This window comes from Hydra viridissima, unplaced genomic scaffold (genome assembly GCF_058129835.1).
Source record: "Hydra viridissima isolate aposymbiotic clone 2 unplaced genomic scaffold, HvirCarnegie_v1 scaffold_4, whole genome shotgun sequence".
In the NCBI taxonomy this organism is placed as follows: Eukaryota; Metazoa; Cnidaria; class Hydrozoa; order Anthoathecata; family Hydridae; genus Hydra; species Hydra viridissima.
This window is the reverse complement of record NW_028324303.1, coordinates 1,854,680-1,872,971: the sequence shown is the minus strand read 5'-3', so window position 1 is coordinate 1,872,971 and position 18,292 is coordinate 1,854,680. Positions and strand designations below refer to the sequence as shown.

Here is an 18,292-nt window from a genome sequence, read left to right as displayed (position 1 = left end):
ACGGGAACCGTACGGTTTTCCCGGGTGCTAACGCTACATATCGACTGTATTAGAATTTACCTCATGCGCGAAGTTTGAAATGGCCATTTTGTTGTGTGAAAGTTTTTGCCATATTTTGTTAATATTATTTCTCTTACGCTTTAAAGTTGTTTCTTTTTCAAATAGTGGTATATATTTTTTTGCATATATTTTTCAAATATTTTGTTAAAATTATCCTTTTTTAAATTACGATTGTCGGATAAGGACAACTTTTTTTACTGTTTAATTATAGTAAAATCTTTTTGGGATAAGTTTTTTATTAACAGTATTTTAGGTATTGTAGTTTCATTATAATGTTTTCGTTATTATTTATAGATAACTCTATGTTGATTTTTGCAAATTGATTGAAACATTAAGTTGAAAACACTGGTTTTTAGTTGTCTGAGATACTCTAATTACACTACGCGCGAAAGCAATTACAAAGAGTGGACATTGCGCAGTTTCCTTAAAATCCTATAAACATACTTTGAGCGGTATTTTTATGGACATATTTGAGTTGATTTGTAAAGTATAAATTAAAGGCGATTTTTTTGTGGATGGGAGTTTTTTATTAGAAGAGAAAATGTAGAGTTGAAACGTTGCGTTCGCCGCAAGAAAGCAACATATACGTTGTTAATAATTTTTACCGCATATAATTTACAAAATCTATCTTCATTTAATTTATAATAAAACTATTTTAATAATTAGGGAATATTTATAACTTAATAAGATTTTATTACCCATATCCTTTTTTTATATTATTTGTTATTATACTATTATCTATTTATTGTTTTATTAAATAACAGAAAAACATTTTGTAAAATTACGAAGATGTAAGTAACCTTACTATGAGTTCTGACAGAATTAAACGTAGAAAAATTGCTGCTGAAATAGCAAGAATTGTGAAAGAAGTATCATGCAATGAATCCGAGTTGTTGAATAATATTTTAGTGTTTAATTCTTCTAAATCATATTCAATTGTCAACAATACTTTGTTACCCGAGTCTTCTAAAATTCCCAAAAATTAATGCTGGTCGGATGACAATATAAATTTACAATTTACTAACTCTATCATTAGTTTAGAAGAATATAGTGATAACATCGAATGGAAAGCTTGTTTGCATGATGATTTAGAAAGTGATGATATTGATGGCAACAATTGCGAAAAAAAGTGAATAAAAGTGTATCAAATGAATTAAAGCAATAGACGATTGCATTTAACATATCTCATAGTGCTATAAATAATTTGCTTCAGAATTTTCAAAAATCAAATTTAGATTTGCATAAAGATGCTAGAACACTTCTTAGAACTGATCTAAACATTGTTATTGCTTCTGTAGCTGATGGTAACTACTACAAAATGCAGGTTCTAGCGCATTGACCCCTTTCCCATACTATTATATATTCCCATACATATAAGGACGATACCTTTCATTTTTTTCCAAGATGGCGCCCGCGATGAAGTATTAATAAAATATTCTTGTGAGGTTCAAGGTTTTCCAAGATGCCTAAGTTGACTTACCTTTTTTATTCAAAAAACATTTCTTGTGTCAATATTTGTTAAGTTGTAAAATATTTTCTTGTTGTGACCGCAATGATTTAAAATTATTTTCTTCTTTAAAAAATGTTTTTAGCGCGAACAAAGCGTGTAGGTGAAATGAAAGCGTTGTTTGATCTTTTGTTCAATAACATGAGGATGGTGTGTTTGAAGATAAGTAAAGAAGAAATGAGTGTGAAAACAAAAACAACGATAAATTTGATGTTTGAAGTGGAGCTTTTAGCAGATCGGTTTGACGAGTACGTGTTTGATTTTGAGGAACCGTTGCATGTGGGTGTTGAGAGTTATATGAGCAAGGTGTTTAAAACGGTGAAAAGTGGTAGCGAGTTGACTTTGTCGATTTTGAATGTGGGAAATTTGGAAATCGCCGTGAGATCTTTAGACCAGTTTGCGTATAGTATGAAGGTGACGACGGAAAGCGCTTAAAACGTAAATTTGAGTGAGCGCTATTCTTTTCAGTCAAAGAGAAGAATTTCGGCCTCGAGGTTTAGCGATATGTGTAAGATGATAAAGCCGACCTCGGAATTTAGAGTGTGTTTAGAGAAAGGGGTGTTGATATTTTCAATGGAGACATGCGGTATTTTTTCAGAGAGCTTTAAGTTTGGAGAAGAAACTGAAGATGAAGTAAAATTTGATTTGGTGCGTAAGTCTGATCAGCTGTATCGAGTATCAAAAATAGTTTCTTTTTCGAGCGTGTTGGATGTGTTTGTAGGAGAGACGTTGATGATTTCATCCACAGGAGAAATAGGGATGGTAAAAGTGTATTTTCTCTGAAAGCTTGTCAAATAATTAAAAAAGTGTATTTAAATGCTTGGAAACAGGGCTCCTAATATAGGTCCTATTATGGGAATATTTGACAAAAAACCGGCTCCACTTGTAATTTTTTGGTAAACCCCTTTTCCAGTTTTTAAGAAGAGTCCATCGCCTTGAGTATTTCCAGTCCACGGGATTGAAAACAATCCGCCTCCACTAACACTTACTAATTTTAATCCTTTTCCATTTTTGCTCAAGTAAACAATTCCTCGTCCAGAGATTTTGTCGATCATGGCGGAACCGGCAGAAGAGCCAACACCGGCGAGAAATCCAGTGGCAAGAGCAGGGACAACCTTTGTGGCTAGAGTGCTTCCGAGAATGCCGAGCAAAGGGAGTAGAGCGCCGATAAACCCTCCTTCCACTTTAGAGTTGAATGCGATTTGTCTTTTGCTGAGTTTAAGAGTGACTCCTTTTCCGTTGCTGTATGCTTTTTTAATTTTGTTCAATTGGGAGTTTGTGACTGCGATGATGTGATTTCCTTCTAAATCTGAATGTGTGAGTTTTATGCTGACTTCGGTTTTGTCTTGAATGGCTTTTTTAATTTTGTTAGCTTGTCCTTGCGAGATGTTTATTCTGATCTTTTGATAATTGGTCATTTTTAATAGGAAAAAAAAAAATTTTTATTGATTGAAAGCGCTTCCGGAGAAAAGATCGGAGAGAGTTGATGAAATTCTTTCTCTGATGTGGTATCTGACGATAATGTCTTCTCGTCTAAAGTCTATTAAATCTCCATTTTGGTCTACAAGTTGCGTTTCCATTCTTGAAATTTTGCTTACAACGATGGGAAGGTATATCAAGTGAAAAGGTTTTTCAACAATTTTGGTTCCTGGATTAACCTGTGGATAAAAGGAGTAAATGTCGTTTGTTGATTTTCCGTCTAAGTAGGACGAGCCTATGATGTCGTTAGTGACTCTAACGACAGCAAGTTCTTCAACTCTTGCAATCTTTTCAGACTCGTAAGTGTCGATCACGCTTGTAACTTTATCAGGATTGGTAGGGTCTTCTTTTTTTTCCACGTAGGTGTATTCGTTTTTGTCGAATCCGAGGAGCGTTCCTATGCTGTTATTCACGTTAAAATCGACCCAGTACTTTGTCGTTGCTCCAGGCTTTCCAAAGATCAGTACGGTTTTCAATGAAGACTCGTTTGCTGTAAGAATGACTCCATCTGCCCTGTACAAATTTCCAGTTTGCTTTTTCATTTCTTTTTGCAAGTAAGTGTTAATTTCGTAAGAGCCTTCTTCAATGTAGATGGTGTAGCTGTTTGAGCCAGCGTTTGGACTGTATCTGAAGACGTTATTTTTAGAGGTAACGTTGGAGTAGCTGTGATAGGTTTCAATCCCCACAAGTGCCATTTCGTACTGTTTGTTTAAATCCAGTTCGATGGGTCTTTCAAAGTATGTTTTGATGGAGCTGTTTGATACGGTGGGTTTATCATTTTTTGCTTTTGCGAGTAAATAAAATCCGGACATGTTTTTTATACACTTGGAAAATAAAAATCGTCAAATCCGCTTCGGTACTTTCCCTGGTTCTTTTTAGAAGAGAGATCAATGACGGCAAATCCGTGAGGTTGAGACCAGCAGTACTTGCAGAACATTTTAAATTCTTCTATAGCCATATCAACAGCAGCATGGTCTCTGTAGAGGTGATCGACGTTTTTTTGGTCTTGTGGAAAGAGACAAATAAAGTTGGCATTTTCTCGTATGGTTTTTCTAGGGAGCATGAAATAGTTTTGAGCAAGATAAAAGCAGTCGACGTTAGAGCGTCTTCCTCGTATGTAAAATTTTTCGCATTTGTTTTGCTTGGTGAGTTGCAAGTCGTCAAAGATCATCAAATTGTTTTTGGACGAGTCTAAGGATTCAGGCTCGGGCACATCGTCAGCCGTTTCAAAGAATTGGCATTCCATGTCTGTTTTTCCTTCCCAATTTTTAGAAATTTCTTCAATAACGCATTCATGACTGGAGTTTAATTCTTCAATTTTGTTTTGAATGTTGAACAATTCGAGGATGATTTCTTTTGGCAGTTTCTTTTCGAAGGAACTTTTGAGTATTTTGTATTCGGGTTGGAAAAAGGATTTGCCAAAAACTTGCAAGTGGTTGTAATCCAGCCATCCAGGATTGAGCAGTAAATTGAGAAGCAACGTTGTTTTTCCGCAACCGGACTTTCCAACGATAATCCCTCGAATGCTTCTTGGCAAAAGCGCGTTGCTGTTTCTTTTGGTTTTTCCGATGTTCCATGACAAATCAGTAACTTCCATTTTGTATTAGGAAATATTTTTTTTTGTATTTAAAAATGTACTGCGTTAAATGCAAAAGGAAAACCGAAACCATTCACTTGAAAAACGAGATGAGTAAAAACAACAGGCCTATGTTGAAAGGGACTTGCGACTTTTGCGGAACAACCAAATGCAAGTTTGTTTCTTCGCTCGCAAAAGAAGGTGGATCTAAAAAAAAAAATACCTCTGAAATGGACGGATCAGCTTGCAGAGGAGCTTCATAAACCGGTCATTCGTCATTTTAAAAGAAGAAGGGTGATTGTGAACGACATTGATGAAATATGGGCTGCAGATTTAGTCGACATGCAATCGTTTTCAAAATTCAACAACGGAGTAAAATATTTGCTCATGGTGATTGACGTGTTTTCAAAGTATGGATGGATCGTTCCGTTAAAAAGCAAAACGAGTTTTGAAGTGGCTGAAGCGTTGAAAAAGATTTTTGAAGAAAGAAAATGCGCCAAATTATGGGTGGATAAAGGAAAAGAATTTTACAACAGGCATGTGAGAGCGTTGGGTGTGCAACTGTACTCTACTGAAAACGAGGAAAAAAGTTATGTCGTTGAGCGATGGAACAGAACGATGAAAGAGAGAATGTTTAAATATTTTTCAGTCAACAACACCAATAAATACATTGACGTATTAGATAAGATGGCGAAAAATTACAACTGCACAAGACACTCTTCCATCAAAATGGCGCCAGTGGAAGCCAGCGATGAAAAGAATAAATATAAGGTCTGGATGAGCCTGAAGGGCAAGCAGAGAGAAAGAAAAGATCCAAAAATTTTCATGGGTGATCAAGTGAGAGTCACAAAAAAGAAGTCTCATTTTGAAAAGGGGTATACACCGAGATGGACTGAAGAGGTTTTTACCGTGTCAAAAGTTCAGTATACAGATCCTCCCACGTATAAAATCGCTGATGCTAACGGTGAAGAAATTCAAGGCACTTTTTACTAGCGGGAGATGCAAAAGACGCATCAGGATATATTCAGAATTGAAAAAATTGTTTGTAAAACCAAGAGCAAATCATTGGTCAAATGGTTGGGGTATCCAGACTCGTTTAATTCGTGGGTGGATAATAAAGAATTGATCAGTTTGCTTTCGAGTGACATTGGTCATTTCCTTTTCAAAAAAAATTTTCGAGTCCATTAAAAAATGAGTAAGATAATGGTTTTGTTTGAGCCCTTTATAAATGAGTACCTTAAGACGGAGGATTACGAGGAGTCGTATTATTATTCACCTTATGAAGAAAAGTACCATTACAAGATTTACAGCTTTGAAAATGATTTGGATTTTACCATTATTCGTCGAATGGATGAGTTTGAGTTGAAAATAAAATGCGGAGAGATTCGTTTTGAAAAAAGCTGCATGCCAATAAAAGATGTGTTTGAATATGCTCGAAGAAAAATAAATAAAGTGAAGGAGCTGAATAAATCCAAAGCGTCTAATTATGAAACGATCTAAAAAATTTCTTTTCCATTAAAAAAGATGAATTTTGTGACGATTGAGAATTTTGACGAGAGCAAATTATTGGCTGGAGAGATTTACGCAGCCACAAAGCCTATTCAGTACCAAAAGCCTATTCAGTACCAAATTATGAGTATGCGAATGGAAAAGGTCCTTTTATTTTAAGAACCCCCGTTTTGTTTTCTTTGGGTGTGTTTGAAAACTTCGACCCCAAGACAAAAGAGCTGACGGGATATTCCATGTCTTTTGTTGCTTTTGACGATAAAAAGGGCATGACAGCAGAAGAAGAAAAGTTTATAGAGGTGACTGAAAAAATATCAAAATTTCTTCGCGAGCAAGTCATTCATAAGACAGCCTTGTTGAAAAAAGGGGGAAGAACTAAAAAAATAATGACAGAGGACTTGTCTATCTTTAAGAAGAGACCAGATAGTCAAAACGGTATTCTTTTTGGAAAGTTGTTTACAAGAGAAAAGAGCATTACTTCCTCGTTTTTAAAAATGGATCTTGTAAAAGCTGATCCTTTGGAGTGTGTTCGTAAAAGGTGTTTTGCTGTTGCGTCTTTGAGGATTGAAGTTGTTTTTATTAGCTCTCAGATGGAATCCATTCAGGTTAAAATTCCCGAAGTGGTCATTGCAAAAAATGCACCTCCTTCTTCTGTTCAAAGCATTATGAGCGATTTGGATTTGGGAGAGACTGATGATGAGTTGTAGATCCTTTGGATCCATGGAAATCATAAATGATTTTTAGATTCTTCAAATTTTTAGATCCTTTTTAGATTCCGATTACATCGCCATGGCGACAATGTCGCATAAATGATTTTTAAATTTTGCGCGAATTTAAGAATGATCAACGTTGAAGGAATTGTTTTACCCAATGAGGCTTTGACGAATTTTCAATTGATAAAGGCTGCTAAACGGCTAAAAATAAGAAACTTTCGAGGTGTTTTTATTAGAGACGAGTTGTCTAAAAATCCAAGAAGAAAAGAATGCGGAATTGTCAACACGGAGGATTCTAGCACAGGTGGGTTTCATTGGGTGTGCTGGTTTAAAGACGGCGATAAGAAATACAGTTTTGACTCTTATGGTCAACCATCTATTGTCGAGCTTGTGGATTATTTAAAAAGCCCCGTTTATTACAACAGCGAAAGGGTTCAAAAAGGAAACACGGTTTTTTGTGGTCACCTGTGTCTTTACGTCTTGAAAAAATGGGAAGAAGGGTTTGACTTTCAAGATGTTGTTAATACCTTGTGGTAAAGAAACTAAAAAAATAAAATCTGAGGCATATAAAAATGATTGATAAATTTGGTAGATCAGAATTGGGTCGGTATTTATACAACCCTTATTTAACATCTCTTTCAAGCGATCTGTATGTCAGGGCAGATTGAAACAGCACCATCACGTCAGACATTGATTTTAATTCTCACAAAATCATTAATTTAGCAGAGCCGACCACTTCGCACGACGCCGCCACCAAAAATTACGTGGACACGCATTTGACAAGAGGAGGAACTACTGTGGGAACCGCGGACTTGGATTTGAATTTTCACAAAGCGATCAATTTGAACGAACCGACCAATCTTCACGACGCCGCCACAAAAAATTACGTCGACGTCAGCTCAAACATGAATGTTAAAGTGAACGGATCGAGCACCATCACTGGAAGCTTGGATTTAAATTCTCACAAATTGATCAACGTCACCAATCCAACCACTCCTCACGACGCTGCAACAAAAAATTATGTGGACACACGAGTTTCTTATTCCAGTATTTTATACACAGACGTCAACATGACTCAGCACAAATTGACTAATATGGCGGAACCCGTTTCTGCTTCGGATTCAGCCACTAAGAATTACGTGGACACGCATGCGTCAACTACAGTTGGAACGGCAGACTTGGATTTAAATTCCCATAAATTGATCAATGTGTTTGATCCGTCAAGCGCGCAAGATGGAGCGACGAAAAGTTACGTCGACTTGCTGTTGCAAAAATCGAGTTTGACCAGCGTTGTTCCAAGCTCTAGTTTCACCAGTTTAGGATTTAAGTCTCAGACGGTCGCAGCGTTAACCACTTCTCCTGTGTTTTCGTTTTCCGGAAAATCTGGAGTGTTGAGAAGGTTGTGGCTGGCTTTATACAGCACCTCTGGGACAAATATTCCTGGAAATGTTTTTATTCGAATCTTTACAGACGGCGAAATCAATGTGGGGAACTACGTTGAAGTGACTGACGGAATTGGAGTGGATCAAACAGGACTTGCCACTGATTTGCTTTTTTCACCATTGGGAGGTGCATTTTACGCCGATTCTTTGCAAGGATGCAACATGTTTAACACCACTTCTTTGGGAGGATAATTTACGTTGGACATGCCTTTTAGAAACGACGTCTCCATTCAACTGGTAAACAAAAATGCCACAGCCATCACGTATTGGATTCAACCGTTCATTTCTACTATTGCTTCCATTCCTGCCACCATTCCTCTTTTCAAGCTGTACTGCAGGACGTTCCGATATATGCACACCACTTACGGAAGCGAATATGTTTTAATAAACACCAACGGAAAAGGAAATGGTGTGTCGTTGAAATACATCAGGATGCATATCATTGGCGCTTCTGGAAACTGGTGGGAATCGAGAGTCCGAATGTATGATGGAAATTTGCCTCCAGGAAACGGCACCGTTCTCACTCCATGGACGCCGTACAACACCAACAATTACACATCTTTTTCTGGGTATGACGGAGACACCACATGCTTTTTCGCTTCATCTGGATTGGAAGATTTTTACTTGTCGTCATGGAATGGCGCAAACATATCATCGTTCAACAACAAATCTACTGGACTGTTGTACCAATCCACATCTTCTATCGGTTCCACTACCACCATTTCGTTTTACAGAAATTTTGGAGAAGCTGATTCCATGCCAATCGTTTCATCAGGCAGAAGGCTCGTGGTGACTTTCAACTCCGGCAACGCTCAAGTAGGTCAATCCGGAAGCTTTTACCTTTTGCTCGGACAGGTGTTTTATTACGCCTAAAAATCACTTGTGCGACATTGTCGCCATGGCGATGAAATCGGGATCTAATTCTTAGGCTCGGAGCTAAAGCGTACGCATAAATCTAGGTTTGGTCGAACCATGAAAAAATATTATGCAAAATGTTTTAAATTTCAGCACAAATGAAAAAAAAAAATGCCTATTTGCGAAAATATTTGTGTTGTTCGATCATTTGCTGCTTAAGTTGGGTAGAGGATCTGGGTTTTTATTTGTTGTCTCAGTTTTTGCCAATATTTGCTCGTTTTTTTCGATGACCCAGAATTTCTGAAGGCAAATCTATCGGGGCTAACAATTTTATCTGTCACCAAGATGTTAAACAGGGTGATGTTGGCAAGTGTCGAAAAACCAACCCTTTTAATTGCCATTTTATAGCTGAGAAGAAGTAAAACAAAATAAAAAATTTTTAAACAAATGGCTCTTTGACAAAAAAAATCATTAAATTTTTATACAACCTCTTTATGTCGTAATCCTACTGGATCAACAGGATTTTCCCAAAAATATACAACAAAGAAATTCATCTTTTCAAGTTTGCTAGAGTATTGTTTTCGAATAGGTTTGTCATTTCTTTAGGCAGCGCGCACATCTTATCGAATCGCAGTCAGGTAGCTCGAATGGAACTTCCTTAATAGAGGAACAATGAGGAGAGATACTGATCACCTGCTGCGATCATTGGTTGAGTGTGTGGATTGGTGGTTGTACTGACTCATACAGCTAATGCGTTATAAGTGCGGGTATGTTAGGAGGTCTTGTTTAAATGGAGTGCTATTGTCCGAGAATTACCTAACCATTTTAATACAATTATGTACTTGACGGTCTGGGTCCCCCTTTAGTTCAGGGCCTACGACTATCCAAATATTTTAATACTTAAAACAAATTAATGATTACGTACTTGAATTTCTGGGGGCCCTTTTAGCGTGGGCCTCTGTACAAATGTTTGATTTGCTCATCTTGTCTCGACAGCTCTGTACATACACTTTGTGTGTATGACATACACGCAGAGTGTGTATGTCATACACAAAGAGTGTGTATGTCAATGACATACACACTCTTTGTGTATGACATACACGCTCTGTGTGTTTGACATAATATCATAGGGGAGAACCTTAATGAATGGGACGATTATTGAATGGGACAAACTCAGATTCTTATACTAGCATCGATGTGAGGATATTCAAATTCCTGTAACAAAGAGTGATAGAAACAAGAACTCAACTGACCAACTCATCCATTCTATTGCTCTATGACCGTAATGACAATGGATGTTTTTGTGTTTTCGAATGTAAAAAGTAATTTTTAAAAATGTTTTTTTTTTTTCTGATTTTGCAGCAATTTTTGAAGTTATGGAAAATAAAGTTCCATGCTTAAATAGATAGCAGTCTCTAGTACTACAGTGAGTAAAACATTCAAGCTTAGTTAATGGTGTTTTTGGTGTGACTAATCATTTTTGGATAAAGTGATGAGCATATTGAATGGGACAAAATACTACCTATTGAAAGAATTTAATAAAGTATTATTTACAGCTCAGCATAGGGATGCTGCAGTCCCTTACTTTTATCCCCATGCGTAATGGGTATTATTTACACACTTTTATACTTCAATATTTTACCTTAACAAAAATAACTAAATATAATATTCTAAAATGAGAAAGTTCTGCTTTGATTGAAATTTAATTAGAGTTAAAATGTTTAAAGTTAAAAATATTTTTTGTGTGGTCTTTATGTATGTATCTATATATTTAACTACATTTACAATTAATAAACTAGTTTGAAAAATGATTGAATTAAATACGTTTACTTTTAATTCTTTTATGTTTGTCCCATTCAATGAGACATACTTAATGAATGGGACAAATGCCATGCTCCAATAAAACTCTCTTTTTACCAATAGACAAATGCAAATCCAACTTTTTTGTTTTATTATATCATTGAGCAAGAGTCGGTGGTTCAATCGCTATCCGGGCCAGTTTGTTTATTCATATAAACGCAAAATAAAATTAAGTTTAAATAAGGACGACGTCGAGATCTTGGTAAACGGGCTGGCTCGGCAAACAAGCCAGCCCGCTTTCCATGTAAACAGGCCCTAAGAATCCAGCTAATAAGGGGGATTGAAGGAGGGGGAGAGGGGGGGGGGAGAGGTGAATAGTGTTATAAAAAATATGACTTGCAAACATGGTAAAGTTTTATTTCTAAATCTTTTTAATAAAAATAAAAACCAGGTTATTTATACTTCTAAACAATGAATTTTAAACAAAATTAACCAATTATTCAAGATTATGCGTGTTTACATATATATATATATATATATATATATATATATATATATATATATATATATATATATATATATATATATATATATATATATATATATATATATATATATATATATATATATATATATATATATATATATATGAAAAAATGACATAACTAAACCAGTCAATCTTACCAATAGCAAAGAATGAATGTAATGAATCGTTTACCAAACATTTTTGGAGCAAAATGTTCTGCTGTTCATGTTGCATTTTTTCGTATGATAGTCACATCACAGATTATAAACAAAGAAGAAACTATCTTGGAAGAAAAAGTACCATTAGGTAGAATAAGCAGCGAGGGCAAAGAAAATGAAACTCAAAAACAAAATGAGCCTTTTTCAAAGTTTCCTAATGCAACTAACCCAGAAACAGGTGAAATTGGTGGCCCAACTGGTCCAGAACCAACTCGATATGGAGATTGGGAAAGGAAAGGAAGAGTAACAGATTTTTAAGCTGCATCTTATTTATTTTTTAAAAAAATTCAACTATTCTTGTGAGAAAAAAATGCCTGTACAAATTTATAAAATGTATTTAATCATTATTGAAAAGTACAAGTTCATCAAATCATTACACATACAACCCTTTGGCTAAATGTATATAATATTCTGTGTAAATGTAGATTATAACTTTTATGTAAATAGTTTTTAACAAAAAGTTAATATATTGTTGTATTTAAACTTGTGTGAGTATTTGTTTGTATGTAAACATATCCATGTTTTTTAATGTTTGTATTGCTTTATATATACATATATTTAGGTATAAGTGTATGTTAATTTAAGGGTATGTATATTAACATTAATCTTATAATTGCCATATTTTACAGAAAAATTATGTTGGTCTTCTTAAGCACTTGTTATTTGTTTTTATAATTTTTGTTTCAGATTTAAATAAAATGAACCCTTTTTATACTGAAAACTTATCATATGATATGAGAAAACAGTTAAGCCCAGAGAGGTACATTTTAAAGCATCATTTAGAAGTTTATTTCGCAGATGCAGTTGATAAAATGTTGGCTTGTAGATCAACTAAAGATATTGACCCCAGGAAGTTTCTCCATAGCTACTTTTTAAGTGTAAAAGATGGTACAAATGTTTTGTTCAGAGAGTTTTCTTATATTAATGCAACTCATCTAAATCGAAAGGCATTTGTCAAACATGTTTGGGAAAAGTTTAATCATTTGTTCAACTTAACAAACAATAAGTTTACTGCAGATGATTATCGTGCATTTGTAAGCTTGTTGTGTCATGATTTTAATAAAGATATTATGAAAGAGGTGCAGTTAGTTTTAGGTGACAGTTGCCCAAATGCTATGTGTGATTTTAATTTTTTTATATATATATTTCAGTTTATTTTTCTTTACCACAAGTTTACAAAAAAATGCAAGAAAATATTTGAAAATCTGAAAGGTCAATCAGGCTTCGTAAACTCCTACCTAATACTCGGCAACTTAAAGCAAACTTTGTATTCTAAAGCAACCATTTATGATGGAGCTCTTGATTTTCCTGAGCTTACTATTGTTAAAAATGTTTTGGTTTTTGTTCCAGAGATTTCGTTCACAAATTTCTTACTTTATTTAAGTCAGGACAAACAACTCAATGAGAATTTAGGAATTTTACCAAATCCTTCTTAAAGGGTAATTTAAAGCCGTAAGTTCTGTTCTGAGGTAAAGAAAAATGATATCTTTCTTTTTTCATCTTTACATAAAGATTTTTTTTTTTTTTTTTTTTTATAAAGAAAGAATATTAAAAAGAATATTAGTGAGAATTTTAATGTAGTATAATGATTAACAAAATAATTTTTGATAAGAATAAATTGTATATTAGCCCTGATTGCCTATTAATTACATCAATAATTTTCCCACATTAAAACTTGAAATAAAAACAGTCCTAAATTTTCTGCCAGCAAACTCTTGCCCAAAATCTTAAAGTGTTAAATTTTTATAAGCAATAGGTGGTTTTATTATTTTGTGCCTGTCTCTCAGAATAACCTATTGCGTATTGGTATCTAAAAGAGTTTCTCGTTCTTAAAATCAAGTTGAGAGACCTGCCTCATTAAGTTAGTCAGGCTTAACAGTTCCTAACTACAAATTTGTTGTTTTTTATTGGAGACAGCAAAAAGTTATTAACTTTTTAAATAAAAAAAAGCTTTTAAAAAATTTAAAAAGTATTGAATTCTCTTAAACAGCCTTGTTTCAGGCTAAGCTGTTTGCTTCAGGTCAATGTGTGTACATCTACAAGTAAGAGAAAAAATTTTTTTTGGTTGCTGGTGAAATCAGAGGTTTCTGATTCAAATTAAACCAAATTTAAATGTCACCCTGTTTTAAGGATTGTTATGACTTATTAACACTTCTAAACAAATACATGATTTATTACCATTTCTAAATAAACAGTGAAATTTAGAAAAACTTTAAAAGTAGGAAATACCACTTTGTAAAAAAGCAGAGTTAGTAAAGTTTATCAGATCAAAATTGGCTTCTTCCTATCAAATTTCATAACTGCTTTAATAAAAGGACAACGTGTGGACATAACCTAAGATCAGTCATATATAATAACTTAACTATCCCACTAAAACAGACAACTAAACATGGGATAAATTCCATTACATACCAGCATATCCTTTCTAGAAACACCTTTTAAAACACCCATAGGTACAGATTTTGTTCTTAAGTTCAAGAATCTGTTCTTCTCACTCCATCGTGTCCAAGTCACTCCATCATGTTCAAGTCACTCCATCATTTTACCTAAACAGTTTTACTTAACTTCGTTCTTTAACGTTCTTCTTTCTTCATTCTTCGTTCATCTCAAACTTTTTTCTTTGTGTATTTGTGCACCTTACAATTTTTTACTTGTGTATATGTGCATGTATATAAGTGAATGCATTATATTAATTATTTGACCTTTTTTCTTTTTTGACTTTTTTCTTATAAATTCAATTTTTTGACTTTTTTCTTTTAAAAGTCTGTTTTATGGGTGTTATAAATTTTTATGGAATTCTGCTTTTATTATGTGATTGGTTTTTTTCTAATGTTTTTGTTTATTTTTAATGTTTTTTTTTTGTTCTAATGTTTTGTTTCTTCTGTCTTTTTTATTATTTTAGTTATGTCATTGCTTTTTATCAATGAATCACTATTTGCAATGATCTGTGTTTTTGTAACATTCTTATAAACACAAAATATATTAATCCTATTTTTGTTGTTGTTGTCGTTGCTGTTGTTGTTGTTATTATTGTTGTTGCTTGTGTCCATTACTACCAAAAAATGATTCTTGCGGAATTTTTTTTTATTTATTTTTGCTTTTCACGTTTTGCAAAGAAGGGAAAGTTAATGCTTTTTTCTAGATGCAGCCGTAAAAGTAGGTTAGGGAGGGTGGAATTAGCACTTGAATAGCAACCTTTAAGCAACCATCAACACTTTGTCAAATTTCAACCATTATAGAATTCAAAAACATTTCTGTTGTATAATGAAATGGAAAGACAAATTCATACAAGGTACACGAAGAATAAAGAAATGGAATAGTTTATGGGAGATGAAAAGAGTTGAAGACATGTATTTGTTGTAGAGATTATATAGAAGCAAATAGAACGAAGAATAAAAATTAAGAATAAGGCTAAGTGGTGGATGAAGCATTTGAAAATTTAATTTTGATAATATCATTTTTTTACTAAGTAACATGTCATTGGTTATAAGAGTAAAATGCCAAACACATCTTTTTTAATAATTATTAAGATTTATTCATCTTCATTAGTTGAATAAATCTGAGTAGCCAATCCATTTACAACAAAATTTGGAGAATGCTTGCATATCAATAAGATTAGCAGCCCATATTTTATCTATACAATTAAAAATGACTTTTCTATTTTTCTAGCTTCTTTTTGCTCATCTACTCAGTTTATCTGCTAATTGAGAAAGATCTGCGCTTTTTTTTTTTTTTTTTTTTTTTTTTTTGAAGAATCTTTTTGAATTTTTTATATTATGACCTATTCCTAAAATTGTTCCAATAATCTTTTCAAAAACAGGTTTATCCAAATTTCCACTAAAGGTAAGATTATCAATACTATCCTTTCTTCCAACTTTTCTTTATCGCATAAGTTGTTGCAAATTGACTTGTCCTTGTTCAATAGATCATTCAATCAGCGCACATCATGATGATTGCAGCATTGTTAACTTTATTTATAGGTTTACTCCATTCTTTTGGTGTAAGATTCTCATTCAATCTTTCATCTTTGTATCAGGTCCTGTAAAATGATGATGAGGTAAATGCATCTGAAACGGTAGCTTGTTAATAATGGAGTTTAACATGGATCCAGCTTCAACCTTCATACCATCAATTTTTTTGCTAGTCAAGTTTTTCGGTTGTACCTTATACTTTACATCTTTCTCGTTTTATGTTATGACCATTTTTTTGGTAATTTCTTTCTCTTCAATTTCAATCTGATCACCATCAGATTCTGTAGCTTTTTAACATTTGCTACAATACAATTTTACATGCATTATTTTTAAAAAAATTTTGTATGTCGATGAATACTACCATTCGAAACTACATGTTTTTCATTGTTTAAATTAAAGCCAATTTATATGTTCCATACATACTTTATGCTTACGACTACGAATCATATTCACAGATGTCATTATAATTTGCTTCTTTAACAAACACTTTTCATTGTTTTTATTCTTTTCAAATGTAATGGTGCTTCGAACAATTGGCTTTTTGCAGATTTACATTTCTTTTGTCAACTCTTTCATCAAAAATTTTGGACTGAATACACTTCAAACGAACAATTTTTTAAAATAATCTTACCCTTTTCTTTAATTTTGAACCGTTAACCTTTTTTATTCCATCCAGCTTTTATACCATTTTATCTTTGCGAAAATAAGGAAACATGATTTAATTATTTGCATAAATAAAGTTCATAACTATGCAAATATAAGTGACAAATAAGTTTTTGATGTAACCTCCTATAGCTTTCACCACTCCCCTTTAATCTCTCAGAAACCTGATTAAATAAAGCACGGATGGTTTCTGGTGAAAATTTTTCCAAGACTTGCTTTGATTTAGCTTTCAGCGATATTACACTTTGGTTAGAGAATGAATATGAATTGCTCTCCGAATTACCCCAAATAGTATCTTCAACAGGTTTAAATCCATTGGATTTAAATCTGTTGAAGAGGGAAGCCATAAATCCTTTCCCCAGAATCCTGCCATATTATACATGAACAACATTTACGGTGTGAGATGTGTCTCCGTCTTGTTGAAGAGTGATGCCAGTCTCTTTAAACGTCTCATTGATCTAAGATATTAATTCCTCCTTTCATAATTTCAAGTAAACACGTTGATTTAATTTTACCCCCTCTTTATTAAAGTAAGGTATGTTTTTTTCACCTGTTGTGGTTACAGCTACCCAAAACCGTTACAGATTCTGGTTTTTGGTGCTGATTAGCTACTCGCTTATTCACTGGAATATTTTCTTTATGCTGTGGGTAAATCTGGTTATCCTGATTATTACGTATTGTTTACACTGCAAATAATTTCTCATTTGTCTACAGCACTGGAGGTTGCGCGCCATCCTTAAGTTTATCCAGAAAAAGCTTCGCTCTACCAAGCCGTTTCGATTTATGTTTGGTTTGGACTGTGACAGAAATTGAGCTTTGCTCTTTTTGAATCTTGTAAGTTTTAGATCAACTTGTAATATGGTTTGAATTGCATCATAGCTGACATTTGCTGCTGAAGCCAAATTTTTTATCCGTTTCTTTGGATTTCTCCTAATTTTTTCTTGAGTGTTTTTAATAAGGCCAGGTGTTCTGGTTTTTTCGATTCGGAGTGGCTCTTACCTTTAGAAGAGCAGATCCAGTTTCTCTGAGACATTTAGAAATAATGGTTTATCAAATACTACCTTTACCAAAATAATACTGTCTTTTTTATATTTAGACTTACTAGACTCTTATCACTGATATTAGAGTGTTTAAAGTTTGGTCTGACTGTTAGATTCTTTGCTTTAACTTCTGTGATAATAGCTGATCGTTATAAAACTTTATTATTGCGTTTATAAAATTCTTGTCATTAAAGTTAATTGATGTAAGTTATTAGTGAAGTCATACGCTATTTTTGTACATAATTACGCCCTCGAGAATTTTTTGTTTCTGTATAAAAGTTGTAAGAGAATTGAATAAAAACAGTAGAAAGTAAAAGTAAACAAAGTTGTCGTATTAACAAGCTATTTCGGCAGTATAGCATCCATGGCAAAAATGATTGGAAAATTTGATGGATCTGGAGATGTTGTAGTGTGGTTGAAAAAGATCAAACTGGTGAGAGAGCTGCAAAAGTTGGGCGATCTTTCATTGATCATTCCGTTGTTTCTTGAAGGCAGTGCGTTCGCATTATATGAGCAACTTGGGGAGAGCCAAAAAACCTCCGCTAAGGACACTGAAAAAGCCCTACTAAATGCATTTACAGTTGATGGTTTCCAAGCTTACGAGCAGTTCAGAGATCGGAGATGGATTGACGGTGAATCTGTCGATGTGTATTTGGCCAGTTTGCGTCAACTTATGAATTTGGCCAATATTGAAAGCGAAGAATTATTGCTAAAAGCGTTCATAACTGGATTGCCGGGAGAAATTTCAAAGTAGCTACGAGCACAAGTAAAAATATTTGGGATCAGTTTACAGGATGCATTAAACCATGCAAGAGTACTCATGACGGATAAAACAAAAGAAGAGTATGTTTCAACAACCATCTCTGAGTTCCATAAAAATGTTAAGAAACCATCCGCTACTGATGCTATCTGCTACAACTGTGGCAAGCCTGGACA

The 18,292-nt window shown here is 33.9% G+C and overlaps 2 protein-coding genes across 2 annotated transcripts; both read left to right on the top strand.

Moving 5' to 3' along the window:
- Positions 1 to 11,594: 11,594 nt before the first annotated feature.
- On the top strand, positions 11,595 to 14,679 carry LOC145183597 (succinate dehydrogenase assembly factor 4, mitochondrial-like). The gene has a single exon (XM_080058997.2). The coding sequence runs from the start codon at positions 11,635 to 11,637 to the stop codon at positions 11,938 to 11,940; it is 306 nt and encodes a 101-aa protein (XP_079915123.2). The 5' UTR covers positions 11,595 to 11,634; the 3' UTR covers positions 11,941 to 14,679.
- Positions 12,381 to 14,679, top strand: LOC145183596 (centriolar satellite-associated tubulin polyglutamylase complex regulator 1-like). The gene has a single exon (XM_080058996.2). It carries the CDS (start codon positions 12,381 to 12,383, stop codon positions 13,116 to 13,118), a length of 738 nt encoding a protein of 245 aa, XP_079915122.2. The 3' UTR covers positions 13,119 to 14,679.
- Positions 14,680 to 18,292: the final 3,613 nt, after the last annotated feature.

What these genes read in the sequence shown, in the direction of transcription:
- LOC145183597 (XM_080058997.2), top strand. Translation starts at nt 11,635, where the DNA reads ATGAATGTAATGAATCGTTTACCAAACATTTTTGGAGCAAAATGTTCT.
- LOC145183596 (XM_080058996.2), top strand. Translation starts at nt 12,381, where the DNA reads ATGAACCCTTTTTATACTGAAAACTTATCATATGATATGAGAAAACAG.